Source organism: Rhamphochromis longiceps, linkage group LG19 (genome assembly GCF_057381845.1).
Source record: "Rhamphochromis longiceps isolate RC_006_pf linkage group LG19, R_longiceps_female_GT1.1, whole genome shotgun sequence".
Classification (NCBI taxonomy): Eukaryota; Metazoa; Chordata; class Actinopteri; order Cichliformes; family Cichlidae; genus Rhamphochromis; species Rhamphochromis longiceps.
Genome location: NC_140575.1, coordinates 8,572,198 through 8,598,961, shown reverse-complemented (window position 1 = coordinate 8,598,961; position 26,764 = coordinate 8,572,198). Strand labels below are relative to the sequence as shown.

Sequence of the window (26,764 nt, the reverse complement as noted above, 5' to 3'; positions counted from 1 at the left end):
ATATATATATACACACACACACACACACACACACACATATTATAAGGCAACAGCAGAGTTTGTACAATTTTAATGAGCTTGAAAGTGAATATTTGTTATAATCACCTTTATTTTTCAGTATAGCCTGAACTCTCTTAAGCACCCCCAAAAAGTTGATTCTGTTCATCTGGACGTAGCGTTTTCAGTGGGAAAAACGTCTTATCACTCTTCTAAGTGACTTCTTCAGTCCCAGCCAACTGCAGGTCTCCCCAACCTTTTAAACAGTACCTTTGCACAATGATTGAAACCAGCCCACTGAATGAACAATGGGCTGTGAGGTCAGTTCTCTCTTAGGCAGCTTTCTTGTCATTTCTTTAAGTAGTCTTCAGGAATAGTTCTCCTGGCTTCTTGAAGAACATTCAAAGCTCATTTAAATGCTGTATGTCAATAAGCTAGAGATCCAGACTGTGGGGAGGCCAATCCATGACTGTTAGCAGTCAAAACTGCATGGGAAATGATTTCTGACAATTCCTCAATATTGGACTTTCTGACGTTAAGTCACAGGGTGTCTTTGGATTCCTTGGGAGCTGTTCTGTTTTTGCTTTTTCCCGAACCCATGCACACACTTTTCAGTATGAATTGCTTCTTTAGGCTGTTAAAAGGTGCGAGCTGTGATTTGACAACAAAAACTAGCTTATCAGGATAGGCGACTTGGCAGTGAAAAAAAATAATAAAAAAAATGCACAAACCCAATAGAGGTAGGGGAGTCGGAGAGATAAAGTAGGACAGATCACACAAACACAATTTTGTACAATCAGTATTTTATATTTTTTTGCATTTTACAATTCATCAACATGCACTGCTTTACCCTAAAAACACACTCAACACCACACTACCAATAAAACAAATCACTTCTCAAAAATCAAATGAATAATGGCAAAATGATTTTTTATAGTATTTACATTTTTTTCCCGTTAAAGTCAGCTCTAAAACACATTTTAAGTTCATTGGTGAAATAAAAGGAAAGTTAATCATTAAAGTGCTCTAGAGCACCAAGCCTCAAACAAAATATAAACTTCAAGCTAAAATATACTGTAGTTTTATGATGCTAGCTCACACCCATTATTCCAGCAGAAACTTATTTATTTTTTTACATTTTTTTTTTAAACATTTTTATTTTATTCAATAGCAAAAAGCAATTAAGAACTGCAATGCTTACCTAAGACTATTCCATCCATCAAATACATGGAAAAATAAAAATAAATTATACTACTTCTGGTTGTAAAATGGGACGTCAAGTGTCCCAAATGAATTTTTGCAGGCTGTAAATTAAACAAAAACTAAAACATTGTAGTTTAGCTGCAATGTCTGTCAGAGAGTAAAAACATTGTTATGGAGCAGCAGCTTTGGTGCGAGTCCTTCACTAATTTTAAGTGCCCCTATTATGGTTTTTTTTTTTTTGGTTTGTCCTCTATCCTTTAGTCTGTAATAGTCCTCACTCCTGATGAACAACTTGAAATGCCTCTTTTACAGTCTAGGCTTTTTTCCATGACTTGTAACAATGTCCACCTTGTAGCTGTAGTCAGTTAACCATCCCCCCCCCAGTTTCCATTAATCTGACAGTATCTGAACATGTTAGCTTCATGTGTGAAAGAGCACCTTTTCACTTTTCAGTAAAATCTCAGACTAAAATCTTACAGGCGTAATGTGACCACACATGAGTAGCGGTCACTTTTAACGGACAGGCACGCACAGGTTATGACTGTGCACGGCGTTAGTGCATCTTTGTGAGTCACTGAGCTCACAGTCAATGCCCTAAACGGCAATAGCATGAACACAACAACATTTGATCTCAGCCACTCCCTTTCTAAATTGCAATAACAATAAACATTTCTCCATGATGAATTTTTGCTATCAGAGCCTGTGTGGGAGCGGTACGAGCTCTCTCAGCAGCACCATGCAGCACAAACACAGACTGATGCCAATGAAAGACAGAGCTGAACATTCACAAGTATGGTTACACTTTGCTAAACATCTCCCCAGAAAAGCAACAGTTCTTTTTAGCAGGTTTAATGTGGCTCTTTTGTCATTGTTGTGGAAGAGTATGAAGGAAGCCAGAAGAAAAGAATTCTAAGGGGACCTGAGTGTGAATGACTAACAGCCTGATGAAGCAAGCAATGTGTGCACTGTGATGTCACCTACAAGTGAGCAAACCCTGGATAATCCTCCTTTCTGAAACGTAGCCCGACCAAAATGTACAACAGTGGTTTACCTCATTTAACTAATAAGTGGAAGATCTCAGTTTCAATTCTGAGAGGAGACACAAATCTCTTTGCGGTCGCTTCAGGAACGGCACCCGGTGTAAAAATCTGTCAAATCAAACATGTGGAACGACCCGCTGTGGTGACACCTTGTGAATGAGTGAGCTCGTCAGGAAAGTCCTAGAAAGTTGATTATCTTCATTCATCCAAGTGACTTTCTCAGTCCTGGATGAGGGATGAGACATTTTTCCCACAGAAAAAAATGCTACCTCCAGATGAACACATTCAACCTTCTGGGATTTCTTTAACTGGGTGATTGAGGAAAGTGTTTTCACTGGTCAAATCCAAGGGCTCTTTTCCATTAGACTTCTATAGGACCATATGTTTTTGCAGCCACAGGTATCGCCCCCTGGTGGCTATTTAAAACAAATAGTTTTAGCTCTTTTCCTCATAAAGACAACATTTATCTACTTTCATTGTATCCTTAATGACGAGGTCTGATACCTCAGTACATATCAATAAAGACGTGGTTTGACGAACATTACAATAGTTTGCGGGTTTCTCCGAGGGTAGCTGAATAGGTAGAGACCAACCTCACTACCGTCTATTGCTCACCCAGTCATCTTGTTCTATAAGCAGGCATGAAATATGATAGGAACCACTCGGCTCCGACAAGAGCATCAAGGGTTACTTCTAGTAGGCTTTAAAGGGGTAAAGAGATAAAACACTTCCACACTGGCTTCACTCTTTAGAGCTAAAAAGTTGCATCATTCTCTTATACTGTCTATGGTTTAGTGTTAGCATGGTGTATGTTACGATCACGCTTGTTTCTTTAACTCTCCATGATCACATGTACTGCATTAATGGAGCCAAATTCCCAGAGACTGTGCTTTTCTGGACAGAAAGGAGCTAAAAGCAGAGCCTTACAGACAGACGGTGCTGCAATAATGGACAGAATGGGGTAAAACATGTAAACCTAATCTAGCAGACCCCCCAAAATAAAATGATAATATGGGCACTTTAAGACTCAACTTTGATTGTCATGATAAAAACAGAAGTTTATATCCTCAGAAAAGAAAAGAAAGAAACAAACCTGCAACTGTTTTCAATTTTAAACACATCTGAATCCCAAATAATCAATTAGGAAGACTTTTAAAAAAGCAGAATGCGGACTATTTTACTTAATGAGAAAACGCCCGACATCCTGCTGTATCAGATTAGTCACACTGTGTGCAGTGTCTGTTATCTTGGCAACTTAGAATCACAGTTTAACAGCCCTATATAGACCAGCGCGGCTTACATATTGTTGAAATCAAAGTATTTGTTGAATAGTTTGGCATCTGAAAAGGCAAAATGCAGGGAATGCATTTATTTTTGTAAACGTTATGAGCTGTCAGGTGAACACATTCAAGCTCGCTGCCTATGCTTGCTTTTAAATGAAATGCACTGATAAAAACAATCAAATTGGATCAACCACGCTCAGTCTCTCTTCACACCCAAGCAGTTTGCCTCTGAAATGAATGAGCGCTGCAGCCGCCCCACTTTGCTTCTTTTCAAACCCACGCTTACGGGAGGGGAGCTTCATTTATTTGGTGCACCACTTTCCTTCTTCCCGGCTCTGGCTTCTGTCTTCTTGCCCTGTGCAGATGTTGTCGCTGCTGCTTTCTGGGCTTTGTCTTTGGGTGTGGTCTGTGCAGCGGCAGAGGCTGAGGCAGACTCAGCTGAAGTGCTGGAGGATTTGGAGGCCTGCGCGGGCTTTGAGGTAGTGTTGGAAGGATGTCTCCGACGCCTCCCTTCATCCCCAGCCGAGGACGAGGTACGCCTCCTCCTGCTGCCATCGTCTCCTATCGGGGGCTGCAGAGAGTCATCACAGGAAAACAAAGCGTAACTACGCGTGGGACAATAGATCACTCACGAGAATTGTTCATTTTTGCTGAGACCAGATGATACAGTTCTATGACTGCAGGCGCAGACTGAGCAGCTCCGAGTCTGTTAGTGTTTCAGTATGAAATAATGATGTTAGAATAATTTTATATGAGGATATGCTAGCTTCTCTTTTCGTTAATAATTCATTTAGCCCAATAAAACTTGCAGGTAAAGAGCACTCTAGTGTGGAGATAACATGAAGCATCCTTTCAAACTTGTAGCCAGCAGACACTCACCACCACCCTGAAGTCCTCCAAGTTCTTGAACTGCGAGAGGTGTTCCTGCAGCTTCGGATCAATAGGCTGGTTCTTTATCTTTGAATATTTCAAAAAGGCCCAGAACTTCTCTAGTCCATACAGCTGACCTGGAAAGGGAAATGCAAGGAAGAGCAGTTTCATTCAGTGTTGAATTCTAGGTAAAATTCAAATGCCTAAATGTAGGGGACATTTTTCTAGTCAACTTGTATCAAAAGAAGAAAAACAAAGGAGGGCCTAGCAAAAAAAAAGTTTGGGAACCACTGGATTAACTGCTTTTCCATTCCAATTTTGTACCTCCTAATGTGCATGGTCATTGTCATAGCAATGCGTCCGAGTGTCCTGTGACATAATTAAATGCAACGTAAGTGCTACAATAAAAGTGGACGTCGAGGCAAGGATGTATCTGTATATATACTCTGTGTCTGTGGCTTTTCATCAGAATCGAGGACCACGCTGGAAAAATGGCGGTTTTGAGTTTCATGAACGAGGCGCTCTCATGATGCCACTGACCAGCCAATTGGTTACATGCAGTCCTCCTGCTTGGATCGCTTGGCTGAGCAGGTACTAATCCAAACTAGCCGATTTAAACAGCTCAGATCTACTTTGATCTGAAAGCCAGCTCTTTTAATTTAGTCTGCTAATACCGGATACTTGCATTTTCATAAAATTAATATAACAAATACTATTAGTGGTTAGGTAAGAGGGAATACACGCCACATGTACTGTAGCAGAATGTTTTATAAAGATTGGTTGAGTCTAAACAAAAACAACCACAGTTTGTTTGCTTCACTGAGTCAGTGTTGAAATGGACTGAGAGAACTACATTAACGCCCTCTTCTCTTTACACACTTCCACATTAAACTGAGAGGGTCAAGTGAACCAAAGCTAAGTCACATGTTGGCCTTCTTTAGCATTTTTATATTTAATTATATGTAAATACTGAATATATTAATAGAATGTTTAGAATTTTGGTGTTTTTATGAAGCATTTATTAACCCGCTGGGGGTTTACCGCGGGAAGAACGGCAAAAACGGCGTTTTCTACGGACAGCGCTAGCAAACGCTCTCTACTTGCGAGTGAAAAAAGAAAAAGAAAAAACACCCCTTCCCTATTGGTGTTGAAGTTTATAATGTCAGCCAATCAAAAAAATGATATAGCAACATGTGGCACTTGGTTGTTTAGGGAGAAGGGGAGAAGAGTTAGTGTGTTGTGTAGTTATTGTTTTGTATTGTGTGTCAGTTATACTGCTGAATGTCACATTTGCTCCAAAAAAGCCACTAAAGGCAAATTCTAGTGTAAACGCTGTTCCCACATAGAAAACTGGACTGATGCACCTCCTGCTGACAGACCTGCAGGGTTTAGGCCTGTGGTGTTCTCCTCTGTCTTATGCTTAACAAAAACTATTTTTTGGACTGGCACAAATAATTTGTGTGTCTTCTTATTTGTTGTAGAACACCTGATTGTTCTGTAAATAGTTTTAAATGGTTATATAAAAAACGCCTGAGGCCTTGGCTGCATTTTTAGGTAAATAGTACCATATAACTTTGTTGTTTGCAAAACTTGTGCATAATTTTTTAGAAATGTACAATTTCTATTTGCATTTCAAGTTATGAAAATGATTCGTTAAACATGTTTGTGGGTTTTACAGTAAAAAATAACTTTTTTCTACTCGGATTTTGAATTTTTTGTCTGAATTTAGATCAATTGTGCTAATATAGTATGCCAAAATGAAAACATAACTTCCCACACTCGTACACTCGATCACTGAATATGGGATTTATTCAGAAGAATCTGCTACATTAGTGAAAGCAGCAGCTGACATTTGGGAGAGCCTGTTTACATTTCATGTTTATTACCTTTCTCAAAGTCTCTGAGGGTCTCTTCTTGAAAGTCTTTGAACAGATCTAATCTGAATCTCTTCTCCAAACCGTAGCTGTAGTATCTGAACAGACACTCCAATCCATACCTGCAGGGACACAACAAACACTTCCTTTCACTCTGAGTTACATGCAAACAAATATCACCGAGCTTCAAACCTTGCTTATAGACGTTAGTGTGTGCACATAATGATGCACTGTGAGAAAATGGCTGGGTGAAAATGCAGCGCTGACAGCGAAGCAGTTGCATCTCCAACATTTCACAACAATGGATTCCATTCTCTCGTGGATTATTTACAGCTGTAATGAAGCTGTCAGAGGAACCAGACAGACAAGTATACTGGTTTCTGGTTCAGACAGGGTGAGCTCCAGCAGGAAGAGACATTGAGGCTGCTACACTCTTACACTACAGGCACTTTCACTTCAACAGGCAGGGCTGTGCTACCCACGTCTTTAAACAAGAATTTAGGTTTGACTGAGAAGCCCTTTAGAGTCACAACAGAAGCAGTGTTCACCTTTAACCTCATGCTATCGAACAATGACACTGCTTAAACCTGCAGGCGCTCCAATTCTTGAATAACATCAATAAGTCTTTCAATCTGTGGAAGTGGCTTGTTATTCCAGAGTCACTATCACCACTATGTGAGACACAAACACAAAAAACACTTCAGGGCGTTTTTTAGGGTGTGGTTGTAATTGTGGATAAGTGACACAAACAAAGCAGTCTGTGTTTGCTGTTTGCTTCATTAATGAATGACATTTACTTCTTATCCCTAGGGCACAGACGCAGAGCTCAGGATTTAAATGTCCGCCTCACCTGTAGTTGTCTTTGGCATCTTCTACAGCATACTGTTTGAACTCCTCATACATCTTCCTGTTGAAGTTGTCCCTGAGGAAGAAGGACCAGAACCTGAACAGAGTGTTCATCTCCTGAGATTGCCCGATCCCCAACCGTTTTCGCTCTGAAGGGAAAAATTCAAGAACAGGAAACAGAGAAGGTGACCATTTCATCTTGTTTTCGGTACTTCTTTCTCAAAGCTTGGAGTACGTGATGGTGTACTAGAGCTGAGGAGTACTTAGAAGCAGTATTTGTGGAGGTTTTTAGAGGTCTCTGTACCATTAAGGCACCGTCGGCGGTACTTGTGGTATCCCTGTTGAGTGAAGCCATTGTCCCTCAGCAGCTCATGGGATGGATGCCAAAATTTGGGCAATGACTGAGGGGTACAGCCGTAACTTCCTGATAGCGGGGCTCCTTCTGATGGAGAGGCATTGGAGCTGCTGTGCAAGGATGGAGGAAAAAAAAAAGATGTTTGAGAGGCAACGGGGAAACATTTAGTTGCCAGTTTATTAGATAAACCTTACAAAAACAAATCTAGACTAACAAAACAAAAAGCAGGATTTTTGTCTCATTTCTGTTTGAAGTGATAATGAGCCAATGACAACAAAACCCCCAAAACAAAGTGTGGAATTAGGCTCGAACGTTCCCCACCAAAAGTTGATTTTTAAAAAAAACTTTGTGTAAATCACATTAGCACCAACTTCTTTTCATAAAAAGGATTATACGTCAAGCAGAACAACTGCTTGACATATAATGGAGAATGACTGGCAGGGCGAAATGAGGAAGCGCTCCTTGTGGGTTCTACTTTTTGCTCGTCACCTGTGAGACACCATCAATGCAGCCATAAAAAAGAAAATGTCACTGACATGGCAGCTCATCCGGCTCATGAAACACTTCTCTATTTAGTCAACAAACGTGACTTTGACCTGGAGACCCATCAGGTGGCGATTGTAAATGGTAAATTGACTGATTCTTATATAGCGCTTTTCTACTCTCCCGGAGTACTCAAAGCGCTCTATACAACATGCCACATTCACCTATTCACACCCACTCATACAAGCACTTCTAAACACAAGTGCAAACTAAACTACATTCATACTCCGAAGAACGCATCGGAGGGCACCCTGGGGTTAGTATCTTGCCCAAGGATATTTGGCATGCAGACTGGGGAAGCCAAGGATCGAACCACCGACCTTCCGATCAGTAGCTGATCTGCTCTACCACCTGAGCCACAGCCACCCCACGTTTGACTCAACTCTGACCGTAGGAGGAGCAGCGATCCTTGTATTGGGATGCTAACTGGTCCGTCGGCCAAATGTGCAAAAAACCAAATTACACTCAAATGAAAAAGTCAGACCTGATGGACGCAGAGCGCGGTCGGTGTTCGCGAGAGTCCATCACCCAGCCTATGTGAGCCTCCTGGGGAGGGTTCGAACTGTGGCTCGTCTTCTTCTTCCTGGGCGTCTGGAACAAACACCAGGACAGGACACTGGTTAAATGAGGCACAGGGCGGCTGTGCTGCCTGACATTTTTAGTTTACTTTGTATGTTTCATGGTTTTATTTTAGTTTAAGGAGTGAGGAATGATATATTTATTCAGTATTTACATATTTGATCTTTTAAACCAATGTGATACCACAAATAGAAAACCGGCAGCCACTGTTTGTATTTGTAGGAGTGGCCACACTCTTACTGTTATGCACATGTGAAAAAAAGAGTTAGGACAAACAAACAAACAAACAAACAAACAAGGGAAAGGAAAAGTTTCACCAGCAGGCCTGCTGACAGACATCAATCCATCTGTTGATCTGTAGTCTGGCAGATAAAGAGGAGCTTTGCTACTCCTTGTATGTAAGGACACCGAGAGCTTACCTGTCCATCGATGGTGCCGGTCTCCTTCATCACAGGGTAGAAACGTGGTGTCTTGCTGGGGTCCTGGCGTCCGGGGGTGCGAGGGGTTCTGGGGGTCCGGGGTTGGTGAGCTCTGGGCGACTGTGGGACCGTTGTGGGCACAGAACGAGCCAACTCTGCTCCACTGTCTGCTGAGAAGCCCATCATTGCCCCAAAAAGTTATTAATTTATATTTACTGTCAGGTAATTATCTGAATATCTACCATCTTTATGTCTACAATGCACAAAAAAAGCCCATAATACAAACAAAATCACATCCTACACTAGCACCGCAGTGTGAGAGGGGTGTGGTTTAAACTGCAGAAGGTAGCACACAGGATGCTCGCTCATATGAAACCTGCTTCACCACAACTCTACAAACCCCACCTGGCATGGGAAGAGATGGGACTTCCTGGTTTGGGTCAACGGGCGCTTTGGGGGTGAGAGTGTCGAACTCATCTTTACTGATGACGTTCAGCTTCTTGAAGTTCTCCACTTCCTGCTGGGGAGCAGAAATGTGACAAAAGGGGGGGGGAAAAGGAAAAAAAGAAGAGTTAGATGACCACTGATCATCACCATTTGCACTCCTTTAACACGGCCTTGAGATCATCTTTTATCCAAGCAGAAAAACAACAATAAATGCTGCACTTTGAACCGAACACAGATAAAACAAATGATCCTGTTGATAAGGTAACAAAAAGAGATGAGCTGGAGGCTGATATTTTTTAAGCTCTTAAACAAAGTAATATAATTACTGATCCAACACGAAGCAATTCACTGCAGCCCTGAAAACAATCTTCTTATTTAGTTGATTTCCTAGTGACAAATCTCAATTTTAAGTCAAATTAATCAATAAAAGGATTTCTGCACTTCCCCTCAGATACTACATTTGGCCGTTACAGGCTGTTTAAACTGATAACACTTCACTATGGTGGTAAAAAACACTCACACGCCAGCAGCTGCAGCCATGCAGGCCTGTGTGACACACAGCACATGTGTCGCAGACTTTGTACTTTACACGTCAGCACCAGACAGAGGGGGAAGAAAAATATGCAGGTGGCCTTGGTGCATGTGTGCTCAGGCAAAACATTTCCCACATGCTTTATTTATTGACCAACCCTTGAGCCCATGAATGAGCTGACCCCGTTGAAAACGTCTTCACAGAGCAGCTTGAATAAAGATTCTTATAGTTGATTCTGCTTTTGTGGTTGGCTTCATTTGTCATTTTGGTCACCGTTATACCAGCAAGCTTTCATTTCTGCTCTGATTTTACAGCCCCAGTTTGTTGACAGATGCAGGATTAAATGATTCTTGCTGAGTGTAACAGATATGTTTTTGTCTTTGTGAGTTGTGGACGGCTCTGACGCTGCCAGTGATGAGGTGGCAGTGTGTGAGAGTTCTTGATGTTTAACCTGCTGCTCTAACTGTTTGGTATTAAAGGTCAACTAATGACTCCTACTTTCTCCTTTCAGTTCCCCTTTGTAGACCTTCTGACCCAACACTTCTCCACAGCCCGTGCATCAACTCCTCATCGTGCTCTTTTTGTCCTGTTACTAATACTACAGAGACTTTTCTCCACTAATAGACATGTTGACATCAGTTTTTCTTGTAAGTGATTACAGAAAAGTCAATGATAATTTAATGCTCATTTAATTCAAATTTTACATACGCATGCACGCAAATCATAGACCCACTTTCTAACATGCATCTCAAATTTATTTGGAACAGCTGACCTGATAAAATAAGCCTTTCAAACCCCCCTTACGCTCTAGGAAAGTGGCCGTGTCTCTTAATAGGCAAAACATGCTATCAAGAAATGTATCAGTTCACCAAAATAATATTAACAAGCCTACTTCTTGCAAATTACAAACTAAATTACTTTGGCCAGCATGCATTTTATATGGATTTAAGAAAACAATCGCACTTCTAAGCTATTAATTAAGATTTTTTAATGTGTTTCCACGTTAAACATCTTCAAATGATTTAAGTCTGCTTCTGTTTTTTCTTCCACTACGAGAACACCCTTCATATGCTGGTAAAAAACAAGCAGACATTTCTGTTCTGTTCTGAATCCATAAAAGTCTCTTTTCACCTATTGATCCACTTCCATGTAACTGAAGGTTACATCATCTATGCTGATGAATGGGACCAAAGTGTTTTAAACTGATGATGTGATTTATGGTGACCTGCTACTGACGTTTGGCCATCAACATTATACGATGCTGTAGTGTTGTAAAACCTGAATATACACTGGTGCTGTGCTATAGTTCTGTTCTAATGTAAGGCTTGCATAATGCTGTGTGACCTATAGTCAGAGTTTGTACATGCACTGTATCCACAGAAGAGGCAGCTTTCAAAAGGAGGTCGCTGAGCTCTGGAGTCTGTAGTCTGGAGGCTTGTATAGTGGACAGTAAATGGTGCATTTATTTTTGTCCCTCCTCTGCACGGTGTGAGGTTTAACAGCTCTGTCACAATGTCTTCATGTCAAAGTGGCATGAGTGCCAGTAGTGCTTACGCTTTAAAGGAAACCTACAGTTGAAAGCAACCAAGGGCTACCCCAATGCTCCGCAGCATCATTCAATCATATACCGTCTATATATCCACTCTAGTATGTGCAATTGTGTTTCCTGCTGTATAAGAAAGAAATGTAAGACAATGCAACTTCACAATGATCATCACTGAAGAGGTGGTGCAGACAGTAATGGTTATGAGATATGAGCCCTAATGCAACCATAGCAGAGTGCTTTGGTTACAATACAAACATACACAGACTCATTTTTCAGCCCAGCCTTATGAAAGAATTTAGACAGTTTTTAACTCTAAGTGATGCTGCAGTGTTGTTTGACCTGAAGAATACGGAGTTTAGGACCCAGATTACTCCCAGATTTAAGAGCATCTTAGTCCGACAAATATGACAATGACAACGGCCGCTTGCATGTTCTGCAAAAGAAATGTGCTTTGTCGTGTATCTGACGGACAAACACCAAACCAGTTCCACATCACTGAAGTTGCACCATTTTTACAAACAAATTCTGGTTCATCTGTTTCACTCAACAATCGGCCATGTGCGTATGAAAACAAAGGCACTGCGCATGCGCGTTTTACTCCCATTCTATCGCGATATTTCATTTTCCTATCGTTGCCTAACATTATACCGGTATTACCGTGAACGGTATAATATGGCCCAGCCCTAATACGTAGTATAGCCTGATCTGTATTAACTTCTCAAAGACCCTCCTATTCCACAGAGCCGGGTGGGCGCACTTAGATAGCCTTCAATAATGCATAAATATGTCGAATTCCAAGCCATCAAACATTGTGACAGCGATGGTGACTGAATAACTGGATGGGATGGTGATGGCTTGATGCACACCAGGTTTTCTTACCCTTTAAAATTTGTAAATATTACAATTAAAGTTCTTATTTAATTAATTCTCAGTTTTGGTAACAACCTCATTACAAAGTCCAATTAGACCTTTTGGACTCGAGTGTTAAGTCTAAATAATTTCAGACTATAAAGTTTAAATGTGATCACCATATAAAGCCCACTACACCAGAGAAATTCAGAAGAATTCATCCATGCAACACCAAAACAAGCTTAGCACAAATCCTGGAATGATAATGAGACAGCTAACTTAGCATGATCCAGAGTATTGCCTAATAACTGCAAAGCAGTTTCAACGTCTAAAATCAAGTTAGAGTCAATGTTTCCATGGATGTTACGTTAGAACTGACATATGCAAACACATACGAAACTTGAGCAATATTCTGTGAATAGCAGCGAGATGCAAAGGCTGGTTTGTTCAGGCATGATTTGCTACGCTGTGTGCTGTACGTGCATGTCTGTACTGGGTGTTTCTTTTCTAGTGTCAGTGCAGTTTTTTTTTTTTAACCGCTCTCTGGCAGACCTGCTCCAACACGCTACATGATGACTGTAAGACTTTTTTATTAGCTGTCAGTTCCAAGCAGAAAATGCTGCGTACTGATCTAAAAATGCAGGTCGTCTGTATGTCCAGCAGGTAAAAATAATTTTCCCTATATTTGATCCATACATCATCTTCTAGAAGATAATGACTTTATTTTGATTTTTAAAAAAAAAAGGGAGTTTGAGTATTTGGTGTGGTATTTCAGTCATCTATAAACTTTTAAAATAGATAAAATATACAGCGTTCACTGATGCTATACGAGTGTATTACAGTCTAGCCTTTAAGACTTTAAAATCCACCATTAACGTAACGCGTACAGTATGATTTTCACGTTCGTCTTACCTTGATGCACTCGATTGGCTCCTCCCCCTTCCACAGGTCCTGTTCGTAGTAGTACAGCCCGTCGTTGATGGCTTTGGCCAGGTCGGCGGTAATTTTAGCTCGGGACTCATGGTTACCTGTCCGATCCCCACCGGGATGCTTACGGATGTAGGGTGGAGTCTGGGTGACGATGAGGATCTTGTTCACATCCTGGTCATCCAGCTCATAGTCCGAGTCGTCCTCATCTAAACAGTCTGTGAACTTGTTCTTCCTGGCCGCCATCTGCTCCATTTCCTCATCGAACATGAAGTCCAGCTCCTCCTGGTCGGGCTCTGCCTGTGGAGGAGGCTGCTGGCTGGGAGGAGGCGTTTTACTATCCCCCTAGACAACACAGGGAATACACAGCCATTAACAAAGGAACAGACAAGACCTGCTGGAAACGAGGTGTAAACACATAATAAATGTGATTAAGCCATCCAATTATATTAGGCAAACAAACAGTCCAGAGTTATACTGATCCATCATTAATACAATGTTTCTTACACGCATTTCTATTATTAATGTTATATTAAATAACAGAAATACATCTGTGAATAATCCAATTCAGTTCATCAGCATCACCCACTGCACACTCCAAAAACAACCACAAGGTTCATCGCCACCGTCTCTCTAAAGCATAAAATCAGAATTATAACTTTGTGAAGGACTTAGCTGTAACACGGTATAACTAATCCCCTATCGAGTTCATTTGTGAAGTAAAGAAACAGACATGCAATATTTAAGTAAAAAAAAGAAGCACATGGAAGAAATGGCAGAGGACAAGCTTGGATGAGTGAGTGCTGGAGGAAATACTCAACTGCAGAGGAAAGGCAGTGAGGCTGGAGCGATGTGGAGAGAGAAGAGCCGGCAATGCACACTTCATCACTGACATACTGCCAGGAAAAAGATGGAGGAGATGGGCGAAAGGTGTTGACAGTAAACACAGAGGAAAGGAGAAGACAAGCATTATGACGTAGTAACAAATGAGAGACAATGGAAGGGATGAAAGATGGAAAATATGTTTGAAAACTTTTAATTTAATGAAACCTGGTGAAGGAGTGAAGCATGCGTGTGCCCTTCTAGTTCTGATTGTTATGGCCATAATTTCTACCAGTTACCATAATAACATACTCAAAATTAAAGCAACCCTAGGCATGAGGGGAGTGGCCCGTTTCACCTTTTTGCACTCACTACCTTTGCTTTTGCAGAGGGCTGCCTATGACGTTTCTCAACCTGGATCCAGGCGTCAGGGTCGGGCTTGGGAGCGAGGGCATCTTTGGAGTCATCTGTGGCCGGTAGAGATTCCTGGCTGGAGGAGCCAGGGTCAGGGGAGTCCTGAGGCTGCACGGGATCAGGAGTCGCCGCTGCCTTCACAGGTGATGAAGCTGAAAACCCTGACACGTAACACAGACACTCAGTCAACCTTGTACAGAGTAAAAAAACAAAAAGCTCAAAGCAACATAAAACTCTGCGTTTAATCTCAATACCAACAACTCAACAATACCTGATATTAGAGAAACTGAACTGTTTTTGATGACTAATGGCAGCTTTGTCAGCTTGTTTACAAAGTGTCCATCAAAACCTGTTTTTATGACTTCCAGACAGCGTCATCTTAATTATTAAATTTTAAAAAAAGAAATCATAAATATGGATGTTTAATTTAGCATGGAAAAATAAAAATAAAAATAATTAGACTGAATTAATCATTCAAGCATAAAGATGATGCTTTTTTACAGCGTCAATAAATCTCATGATTTCAAAGCCAGTCTGTCTACTGTCTCTCTATCCACTGTGATTTTGTGCTTCTGCAGCCATTGCTCCCAAATATGTAGGCTCATTTAGTAAAATGTTCCAGCAATGTCATGTTTGTGGTGCCTTCCAGCTGCGTTTAATCCACATTTGCTGCTCAACTGAATATTTGGGGCAGTAGGTTGGTGAAAACCGAGTCAAAATAAACTGTGTGTTCATAGTTCACCCAGTGTCAAAGGGGCCGCTTAGCGGTGCTCTTTAAATAGAACTTAATTTTTGTATAGCAAAGGGACACGACACCCCAAAGTGCTAACATTCTATATATATGGGGTTTTGGATACACACTATGCATCTACATCATGAGATTTGCTGAGAGGATATCATTAGGATACTGACCGGAGTTTGTGGCATTGAGGGTCTGTCGAGGAACAAACTCAGGACAGTTAATGAGCTGGGAGAAGTCGGTGCGAGGGGAACCAACGGTGGTAGGGGTGGGAATCGGCCAACGCTCAGGGTCTGTTTTACAGCGGATCCTTTCATCAACCAGCTCCACCTCTGTGCTGCTCTTCAGAGCCTTCAAAATGCGAGATAGATACCAGAGCCAAGCATTAAAGTCAAGGCATGTAGTTAAGAATATAAGAACTTTTAGTTTAGCATTGATATAAAATAAATAATTACACACACACTTATTTTTAAAACATTTCATTTGTCATGAAAAGTAGCACTCCATGACTTCTCAAAGTCCTTCACTGCTACCATCTCTACAAATGTCAAACTTAGCACGATTAGAAGTTAAAAACTAACCGACAAAACAAACACTGATGTGACAAGAAACAAGCTTTACAGCCTGAGCACACGCAGCATTTACACTGGTGATGTGATGCTACCTCAATGATGAGGCTGACGTCAGTGGTGAGGGCCTGCACTCTGTGGAAGCTGGCGATGAGGGAGATGGGGAGGAAACCCTGCGTGTCCATTTTTCTCCTCAGGAAGAAGTCTCGCTCCAGATTGTGGAGGCTAAAGTAGTACTCACTGAAAAGGAAGGACAACATAATACATTTAATCACCAGCACAAACAAAACAAAGTTGTTTAACAGTCCATAAAGGAGATCCGTAAAGGAGCAGATTACCCATTTTGAAGTATTATAGTGAAGCTGGCAAATTTGTGCCTGTGTCCCTGAGGCTCCATTGATTTCAGGAATCAGGAACTATTCCCAAATAATTTACAATACTCTGTGTTACAGAAACATTTCAGTCTAGTATTGAGGTAGAAACCTGTAAGTCACCAATACAAAGAAGTATAAAAAATATATATTAAGAAATCATATTTTCTTTTATAATCCTTACCAAAAAAAAGACATAGTCTGACTTTAGCACCATATCTAGACTGGAAGAGCTCCCTGCTGACTGCCTGTCACACTATTTGAAATCACCATGGCACACTTTAGTGCCCACCCTGCGGGCGGCAAGCAGCCAGAGTAACGTCGGCTGAGTGAGCAGCCTGAATAACGCTGAGTGAGATGAGAAAGGAGAAGACAAGAGTGGCCTCTCTATCCTCCCTCACCCCTTCTTCCTCCCCTTCTCACCCTCTAACAGTTTTTTCCCCAGTCACTCCTGGGTATAATTCATCTCCTGTCCCCTTCAAATCACTCAGACTATATTTAGCATTTCACCTCACCCTCCAGTCTGAACAGCAATGAGGCCCAAAAGTGTCAGGCAGACAAGCAGTGGACACTGCCCCCTGCAGGCCACCCTGAACCCAGATCACTGCCTATCATACATGTACTGAGACATCCTCACCCCTCTTCTATAGACGTTTCTATCTCATCTCTTTCAGACGTTATTTTTGATCACACTGGTATGAAAAATGCACTACAGAAATAAAGACAGACCTTAATGAATTTATGGTCTTAAACTGAGTGACTTTTAAAAGGATACTCGAGGAAATGTTTTGAGGAAATAAGAGAACAACAAAAATCCGAAAACACTTCACTTACTATGTTACACAAGGGAAGGAAGAACAGAAAATTTAGCTTTAACGGTGCCTAAATGTCATTACTGACTATGAAAATGTGATTATTCATAAAAAGAGAGACAAACTGAAAAGGAAAATGTATCTGTATGGAATATTTTCTTCAATCATCTGGATGCGTTTCACTGGAACAGCAGCAGACAGAAGTTTAGCATCATCTCAGCAGCAGATCATCACTTTCGTCCCATCGTCCACAGTTCATTCTCGTTAAACCTCCTGTCATATTGTTTTCTTCCGTTTAGGTGTTTGCACTGGTTTTCTTTTTGGCTTTTCCGTTTCGTTCAGCACATTCCTTTCAGTTCTGCCACAAACACTGCCTCGTATTTCTGTCCATTTTTTTTGTTGTTGTGCAATTTTCTGCGTTTTCCGTCCTGATGCTTTGGATTTCACTATGATCTATCCATGCGTGTTCCTCATGTAACCTACCCATTTTGTTTGTAGCTGTTCCAAATTTTAGAGGCGGCAAACATCTTTTGCCACACTCCATGTTGCATTCCCATCTTGAAGCAATACTATTAGTTCAACTAACATGTCTCAGGTTGGGGTGCTAAAATTGGCGAATGGATTGCGCTGCATATTTGGACCTGCTCTGGTATTTGTTTGAGAAATGCAAACTACAAAATGACCTGATTTTTACAACCTTCTACTTAATCCAGAAAAAAATATGTCATTGCTTAAAATAACCAATTTTTTTTTTTAAATTTGAAGTATGCTTCATGAAGCTGGAACATCGAGCTATTAATAGTAAAAAGTAATAAGAGCCTCCATAAGATAGGACAATATTTTTTCCAGGTATTAAATTCTTACATTTGCCGTTTGATGTATTCCTTAAGAAGCTTTTCATCCACCGTGTACATCTGGAATTTGTTGCCATCATTGTAGTAGTAAACCATGTTGGTGCCAAACTCTGCAGGGGCCTGAGCAGAACCATCAGATGACTGAGAGTCTCCAAAGTTGAGCGGGTATTCATATCGTCCTAAAAACAAAAGAACAGAAGGAACAAATAATGGCATATGAAGGAGAGAGAACACTTCAAAAAGCTGGATTTTCTTGTCTTTGACAGAAATTGCATTGCTGATGATTCTGCTTCCAATTTATGTGTGGCAATGAATGAAAAACACTAGTCTGCACCTCGCCCACGACCTCTTCCGCGTCCACGTCCCTTCCCTCTTCCTCGTATTCCTCCACGAACACTCCCACCGTCGCTCCGAATGCTTGCAGCATCGTCGCCATAGTCCCGCGGCTCTCTTCGCCAACCTATGAACAGGAAAACATACACTCATGATCAAAGCCTACAACTTCTTCCATGTACCGCTGAAGGGCATTATTAAACTTTTAGATTTAAAACTACTAAGAAGTTGAGTTGAACAAGAAACTCAATGTAAGTAAACTGCTTTTTTATTTAAATAGTACTCGTCTTTAAGTAAATTTAAAGGATTGTAATCAATATTTTGTAACTGTCTAAAGCTTCAATATAAAAACAAGTTGTAAATAAACCCTAATAACAGCCAGATCATCTAAACTAGAAGGACTACTGTCAGCACAGATGATAAAAACATAAAAATGTCCACCAACATCCAGTTAGCTCAACAGCTTTATGACAAGCAGCAGCAGCCTGTTCTCGTTGCAGAGATCTGAAACCTTTTAATATTTGTTTTTATTTGCAGGAAAAATTACAAACATTTGGTTTTGTTGGCAATTTGTATGAGAATAAATGTCAAAGAAGCTTTAAATCATCCATCTGATGCAAGATATTCGCCAAATTAAAAAAAAAAAAAGTCATGCTTTCATTGAGCCATGCAGTAGGAAAAAAGCCATGTGGACACTAAAGACAGATGGCAGCTTGCTGAGCAAATGTTAAAAAGATACCAGAGAAATAAAAAGCAAAGCCAGCCCAGCGAAGTGAGGAAGAAAGAAAAAGACTGAAGACGTGAACAGTAAACAGTGAGCTCGAGGCCACTTACTCCTGGTGCTATCATGCGCCCTGTTATTATGGAGCGTTTGATTAGGCGACGTGAGGTCAGACGAGTCATCGATGGGCTCTGTGTCTGAGCGTGCTGGGCCCCTGCCGAGCGTCTTGGCATCATCATCCCGGGACACTTCCTCCAGCGGCAGAGAAACCCACTTACGTTTGTTACCTAACGATGATTGCACACCGAAAACAAAGCTTGTAGAGTTTTGGTCCAAAAGGGGGGGAATAAAAAAGATCAAATCCAGAAATAAAGCTGCATGGTGACTAAAACTGCAGCGTAAACCTTTCATCATAGCAATGAATGACTACTTAATCATATTCCAGGTTTGTTTAGCAAATAAAGGACTTAAAAGTCTTTATTCTCATGTACCCATAGCTTCTAGGGTTTTTGTACTAATGCTCTGTATTCAGGTTTTGTAGCCACATAACTGCAAACCATGTGACATTAACTTGTTTGCCATTTTGGATGTGAGACGCTGTAGCTTCAGTATCTAATGCCTCAGTCACACAGGCCTAGAGACTAGTCGGTGTCCAGTTGTGACGTTGTGGCTGTAATGTCAATTCTCCAAGTACGTGTGGTTGCAAAACCCCCCCCAAAAAACCAGGCAGGCATAGCCCATCCACACAGACCGTCACACTGACTGCCTGATAATGACATTTAGGTTACTGGGACTCAAGGAAACTGTAGCGGACGCGCAGACGCAGAAAGTATGATCCCCACCTGCCAATTACTTTCTAACTGTGGAACACAAAAGTGCAACACAAACCGGGAACAGAGAGCGTTTGCCTTCAGAGTTTAAGTTGCGCCTCAGTGCTTCAACCAACAGGGTTCAAAAGGCACAGCTTCTACGAGGTTTTCTGTTTCTGATTTGCGTTGCACTTTTTCAAATTTTACTACTGATGGGTTGGCGAGTTTTTACAGACCAGCATGCAAACTATGGACTACTGATCAAAGTAATCAGAGTTAGGTTTTGGGTGTTATTAGGGTGTTAACCGATTTCACCTAGTGACTGCCAGGAAACTCCAAGGACCACTCACCATTGGATCGGAGAATCCACATTATTCCCTTGTGACCGGTGGTTATCAATCATCCAATATGATGAACAACTCTTGCAGATTATGTGCATGCAAGAAAAGGTTAGGATTTTAGAGAAATTTCAACTATAGCTGTTCATGGAGTAGGTATTTGGTCTCTAGGCCTGTGTGACTGGTGCTTTAGCAAATCGATTTCACAACAATGGCAACTGCCATCAATCTCCAGCAAGCTCTAGTCAACTGGATGGGGGGAAACTGTTTCCCTTGCAACTGGTGGTTGCCACACAGTCACTGGTTTGTCTCTAGGTCAGAGATTTTGTTGCTTCATTTAGCAGCTTTTTGCATCTCTATAGAACATTTGTGTCAATTACTTCTACATAGTCTTGTAAAGTTCTTATTAACAATGTGATTCAGGCATTTTGTTTAATGTTCACTCCTACACTACACTTCAAATTTTAAATTATTAAAGTTTGGCAGCTGATTTAAACGCTATATTAGGTCAAAACATAGTTTAAAAATGTCTTTTCTTTTATTTAGAAACAAAACTTTTCGCTTCTAGTTTAGACATCGAGGAGTTAATGAAGGTGCTTATCTCTGAATGGCTTCCACAAAGATTGGTGCCTGTGATGTTTACAATGTAGGAGTGGATCATTGGAAGAGAAACACGTAAGATAATCACAGCAGAGCATGCACCAGTCTTCACCAGCCAGCAATTACAGAGTTAATACAGTTACAGACATGCTAAAAAATACAAATCATCACAGTCGAGTGAAAAATATGCATCTCCAAATTTGGAACTCAAGAAACATCTGTATGAAAAAAAACCACATTCTGGAGATGAATAACTTCACAAGACGGTGATGAAATGTGTGTGAATCAGAATCAATCAGGATTGTAGCCGCTGTCATTAGCCTTATCCAAACCATTTAAGAGAGAGAGAAAGAGAGAGAGACAAAGCTTCATCTCATCAACGACTTGCTCTCCCATACCTCCTCTCTTCCTCAGGTTGGCACTCTTGGCGTCCTGTCCTGCTTTTGACTCTTCATCTTTGGTCAGCTCTCCCATCGGCTCCACCTGAGCCTCCTGGTTCTCTTTGCTCTCACCTCCATCATGGCTGCTCTCAGATTTTCTCTCCGGTCGCTCTCTTTTCTTCTCCTTATCTCTGCGCAAAGACGGAGGCTTCTTTCCATTGTTGTTGAGGACATTTTGTTGTTGCTAAAATTTTAAAGGGGGGAAAATACCAGCTGTTAGTCACACCTTTATAGAACAATTTCAATTTTGCGGGCTTTTACTAATATGTTTCCTGCTCTGTGGACTTGAATTCTTTGCACAAGTAAGAAAATATACAATGCATTCTTTTAGATGCAGATCAAGTTTAATCTTGGGGCTTAAAAAAACTACACTGGCAGAAACAAGCACCTCATTTCCAACACTGTGACAATGACAACATTTTTAATAACTTAAATATTCTTCGTGATGAAAAACACATCAGGTGCTTCTCCAGTTAATCAAACTTTACATTTGAAGATTTTTAAATGTTTCCTGATATTTTTAACTTTTCTGAATTCATCAGATCTTGAACTATACTGAAGATTAAGTGCTGGAGAATCAGCAGAGATTGAGGAAAAGGAAAAATCTAGAGTCCCTTTAGTTAGTTATATTTTCACCGCTGTCGCCTGTACCTTACAAAACCTGAAGTAGTTGTTAGAAGAACCTGAGGTGAGTTTAAAAATTTTCACAGTCAACTGAAGACCTGTTTCAGCTTTATCGGGTTCTGAATAATCCCCCCCATCACACATCTGACCATGTGAGATCAAAACCAGAATACCTTTTTACATTTTATAAGACAGCCCCTTTTTAAAAACCTGCACCAACCCTCTGCAAAGCTACACCCTGAACACTTCAGAATGCTTCTAGCGCTCCACCTAGTGAGCAGAAATTAGAAAAATAAATCCATCTTTGACGCGGCTAGTAGAAGCACCAGAAAACAAGCTCTCATTGCTTGTAAAAGAAGTTGCATTCACACATATCATACCTCTTTGGCCAGTTCTCCAGGCGTAGGCCAGTTAGTGATGTCACTGAAGTCACTTGACTGTGAAAGAGGAAGAAAGACTGTCAGGTTTCAAAGGATGATATAATGATCAGGAATCTTTTCATTTGCTTTTTGGGTGAGCAGGTAGCACTGAAGTGCCCAGCATAGAGAAAAAGGAGGTCAGTGCTCTGTGTGTGCGGGGAAAACTGCAAACAACCGTGATAAACACAGTGAGTCAATTTCCACTGCTGAAAATTCCATAAATTTGGGGAAACTGATATGGGATCAAGGTTAGGCAGACAAAGGGTACACACTCCAGAAGTGATGAGTATGGTGGGCAGAAAAAATAAACACAAACTCAAATGCTGATTTCTCTAACCATATCCATTCTACGATATGAAGCGCATCAAACAGAAAGTCAACTAACTTTATCCTAAAGGGATTCAGGCTTTTAAACAACCCCTGCTCTAATGCATGAGTACTGACCGAAAAAGCTTCTGTTCCAGTTCATCCCAAATTATTGTTTTTCAGACACGATACGACAAAAGGAGTAGCAGTCATTAGAGGTAACAGATCATAAGCAGAGCAAAAACAAAACACAGAACTCTATTCATATGTAAAGAGTGGTGAACACAGAAACCGAGCGTGCGAGAAATACTATTTAAAGTTATGAAACTACTTGTTACATTTTTCTAAACACATATGAAGGGACCAGGCTTGGTGATTTGATGTATTTAACATCAGTTTGCTTATTATGTGCATGACTACCAGACAACATTCAGTAACTGTGTAGTAATGATAATATGGGGTCCTGTAGAACTGTGACTATGACCCTGATGAGGAAAGGTCTGCAGGTTGCATTATAATTCCCCAGGTTACATAAAAGCCCACAATATGTGGCAAAAGCATGACTAGATAAGATAGTATGTCACACTTTAAGCACATAAACTGGGTATTAAAAACACAGTGTATCAATCCTCAGTGGAATTAAAGATCCACTGGGCGGATGCACTACTAAACGCTTCCCCTGCTTAACAATCATAATATGTATTTTTTTGGTCAATAAACATGACCATTTTATATATGATATTATCTTCATATAATCTAAATCCCTTCTAAATGTGAACTTCAAGTAACTGCAGTGGAAAAACTGGTTGGAAAAGCAAACAAAAACCACAGGTCAGCAGCTTAAACCGGCTAACAGTCAGGCTATCAGCAGATGGTTATTTCCCATTCTAAATGTCAGTACCTACGAAAATCCACAGGCAACGCAATGTGAACATGTGATCATTTTATAGTGGTTTATTTGCCAGGAAGAAAAGACTACAAGCTAAAACATCACTCTTTATATTAGCCGAGACATTCAACAACACTTTGTGGTTACTTTGCTGTGGAAATAATTAGTAAGATGTGAGCAACTATGGACATTAAAGAAAAGGATAGAAAAGTAAAAAAAAGGATTACCTTGCTGATTTTTCTCGTTCTGGGCTTGGTGGCGCGGACGACTTTCGGAGCATTTTGCTGATCTGCGGATACACAATCAATAACCGAGAGTGAGGTCATTATGTTTGAGAGACAGGACAGGACTAGATCCAAAGGGGTTCAGTCCTTTTCAACTCTCTGAATTTAAGAAGAGCTTTGAGGAAGTTTCCGATTGAGAAAGGTTGCTCAACACTGCAGTTAAAAAGTCAAGTTATCTACTCTTGCATGCGCTGCTCTGCTGTGTTTGAACACCATCGGATATTTCTGTCAGTACAGAAAGAATAAATGTGCTCCCCCCAACGGACTAAGTGACACGACTTGTTGAGGGTGTTTTGTGCACAGGCAGCACCAGCGGTATGTGGCTGCGTCTCTGCAGGCTGCTGTGTCCTGGGAGTGGCCCACTGCAGCCTGACAGCTCCTATCAGCTCGACAGTGGATGGTCAGATTGATAAGAGAAACAGGGACGAGGCTTCCATATGAATGGGTGTATGCCTGAATGAGCCTTCAGACATCCACCCACGAGACTGGTTGTACAGTGACGCTGTAAAACGATGCCTGTGGTCTTGCAAGAGTCGTGCGCTTAAAATATAGCTCCCTCCTGGTTGCTCTGCGCTCTGACACACATTCACAACTCAAATTTAGCTGAACGGTCTGAACTCAAGAAAGCTGTATTTCAGAGTCGACTGTCACGAGTACGATAAAATAAATGCAATCACTCAGTGACCAATCAGCAGCCTCATGAGTCAATCAAATGAACTGTTGATACTGAAATGATCAACTGATTGTATGTTATAGATAGAAAGGTAATGCATTCAGTTGTGATATCTGATTAACAGAAGCAGAGCTAGAAAACAGATTACAGACAGACTTGTGTTTAATTTTACTCCTCATTGCCGGCCATGAACCCTACATCCTACATATCCCACAACGCCTTGATGGCTTCTTTCAACTAAACTTTTCCTACCTTCTAAACCTCCAAATATCTTAAGCTTTACTACCCCCACCCACACCCATTTTTAATACAAGCTTTCAGCATCAAAGTTGATGTCTTCAGGTTAATTTATTACTAACACTAAGAGGAATCAGTTAAACCTTATGTGTACCATCAGTGGCCTGCTACTTCAATATTGTTATTCGTCAACTAAATGCCTTTTAGCTGTAGCTTTAAATGCACAAAAAGATCACTCTCTTATAAAGCTTAAACTCTTCTGTGCATTTTTAGGGTGTTATTTGATTCTGTATTTTGCCTGAGTATGGGTTTTCTTTCTTCTCATTGTTTTTGTGTGCCCTGTACTGTGTACAGTTATGTGTACTTGTTATGGTTGCCACATTACATGAGTAAATTAAATAATAAATACGAAACAGATTTTAAGAAATGATCAGCAATCAGGCAAAAGCATTCATGACACAAAAAATGACCCATTTGTGTCACTTTGAAATGAATAGGAATGAAGGAATGTTTAGATTTTTTTAATCAATTGAGAAATTAAATGTAGCTCCATTTGCAAACCTCACTTTTTTTATCTATTATTTTTTAATATCAAAAATACTTGAAGCTTATCAATGTTTTCCAGACTTGGCTCAAGTGACTTATTAAGTCAATTTCTTTTTTACTAAAACAATACCAGTGATACTGGTATCACTCATAATTGTTCGATTCTTTCAAAAATAAATACAATCATTAGATTACAACCCTGTCCCGTTTTATCTTATCACCTGTTCAGCCACTTTATTCTGATACTTTTACTAGTGACAGTGAGGAGCTGGCTGGCCGGTGGGAGGAACTGCAGACAGCCAGGCCATTGGACATGCAAAACGTGCTGTACAGCAGCAGGAACAGTTAGCCAGGCTGTCTTGGCGCTTACTTACTTATTTGTTTGTTTTTACAGTGTCAAGCATGTATGCGCGACATTAAGAATGATTACGTCCCACATTCAGGTTTTCGTGTGCTTTCACTTCACAGACACCAGCTCTGACCCTCGATCAAGAGGGAGAAAGCAGCACGAGAGTTAGCTGGTGGTGGCTAAAAGAAGTAGCAGTTGTCAGCAATCAACACGTGGTGCTACGGAGCAATCCGAGCACAGAGGGGGATGGGGCAGTATGCTCCCATCAACATCTCTCGACCGCGCTGACATTTAAGTTATGCACTCCATTCAACTCTAAACGAGCCTAAATGAGATATGTCAGGGATGTGCAGCAAAGATTAATGTTGATTTCTCTGCAGTGAAGCTGCTAAAATGCTGCAAAGCAAAAAACGTGTTTAATAGCTGCGGCTGCAGAGGGAGCTGTGTGGCCAGCTGTTACCATATTGCAATGTTGAATCTGTCTTAATACATGATTTTTTTCAAATCCGTCTCACCTTTGTCTTGAGAGCTAGAGTTGGTGCTGCTGACCGGCACTCTGCCCGTGGTCCTTTTAGTCCACGGGTTGACTTTCGGCGGAGGCGCTTCAACAACTTTCTTCTTCACCGTCTCAACAGCCGAGTCAGCGTTACTACTTTGGTCGTTTTCTTTGCTTTCCTTTTCTATATCCGCTGGGCTCTTGGGAGCCCCGGAGTCGTGGCTGTCCGCTAGTTGTTTTTCTAAGACTTTCTGCCCCTGATCTTGTCCTTTGTCCAAGTGAGCACCCTGGGACGTGTTTTGGTTCTTCTCCACCACTCCGCTCGGGCTGGCCGCTGTCAAACCCGAGTCAACCTGAGCACACTCAACCTCTGTGGACATCCTGCTAGTTTCCTAACAGCGCACAGTGTTAAATCCAGTGTGAATTGTTAGTCCTTGCTCTCTTATCCCCAAGAAAAGTCGTGAAAAGCTCAAGGGGTGACCACATCCACAAGTTGAAGTAAACAACTTCTGGGCTGGACCTCGCTAGCCAGCTAGCCAAGTAGCTCTTGGAGCTAAGTCCTAGCTAGCTAGCGACCATGCAGAAGTCAGCGAGCCCGAACTAAACGTTGTTGTTTTTCACTCTAATTGACTGTTTCGTATGAACAAATAATTACCTCTGAGTTTGTAGTTTGTCACCATGTAAACCACTCACACTCAATTCTGTCTACAACGAGTTTCTGTAACTTTTTCTTTAGAACAAAACTACTACAGCGACCTCCTCTCTGGTTCCAACTCCACGCTACCAGCCAGGAGCTCGTGGAGCTACGC

At 41.1% G+C, this 26,764-nt stretch overlaps 1 protein-coding gene across 11 annotated transcripts; it reads right to left on the bottom strand.

The window, feature by feature from the left end:
* Nucleotides 1–783: 783 nt before the first annotated feature.
* On the bottom strand, nt 784–26,764 carry larp1b (La ribonucleoprotein 1B). 11 transcript variants are annotated; one of them, XM_085391390.1, is made up of 20 exons: nt 25,975–26,764; nt 23,598–23,659; nt 22,137–22,193; nt 21,091–21,316; nt 19,059–19,232; nt 18,226–18,351; nt 17,902–18,070; nt 15,950–16,094; nt 15,459–15,636; nt 14,508–14,707; nt 14,132–14,206; nt 13,296–13,655; nt 9,415–9,529; nt 9,010–9,179; nt 8,496–8,602; nt 7,418–7,575; nt 7,118–7,262; nt 6,280–6,389; nt 4,403–4,530; nt 784–4,094 (listed from the first exon to the last, which is right to left on the bottom strand). In XM_085391390.1, exons 1-20 carry the CDS (start codon nt 26,333–26,335, stop codon nt 3,822–3,824), a joined length of 3,339 nt encoding a protein of 1,112 aa, XP_085247516.1. In that variant the 5' UTR covers nt 26,336–26,764; the 3' UTR covers nt 784–3,821. The 11 variants fall into 11 exon arrangements, with proteins under 11 accessions (XP_085247516.1, XP_085247515.1, XP_085247522.1 ...); XM_085391389.1 differs by having other exon boundaries at nt 7,418–7,578; nt 9,415–9,526; XM_085391396.1 differs by having other exon boundaries at nt 7,418–7,578; nt 21,205–21,316.

Excerpts from the sequence above, each read along its gene's own strand:
- larp1b (XM_085391387.1), bottom strand. The coding sequence starts at position 26,335 with ATGTCCACAGAGGTTGAGTGTGCTCAGGTTGACTCGGGTTTGACAGCG. Across the intron at positions 15,637-15,949 it reads ACGTCAGCCTCATCATTGAG|GCTCTGAAGAGCAGCACAGA; the intron begins GTAGCATCACAT and ends CGCATTTTGAAG. Across the intron at positions 4,531-6,279 it reads CCTCAGAGACTTTGAGAAAG|GTCAGCTGTATGGACTAGAG; the intron begins GTAATAAACATG and ends TTCCCTTTCCAG.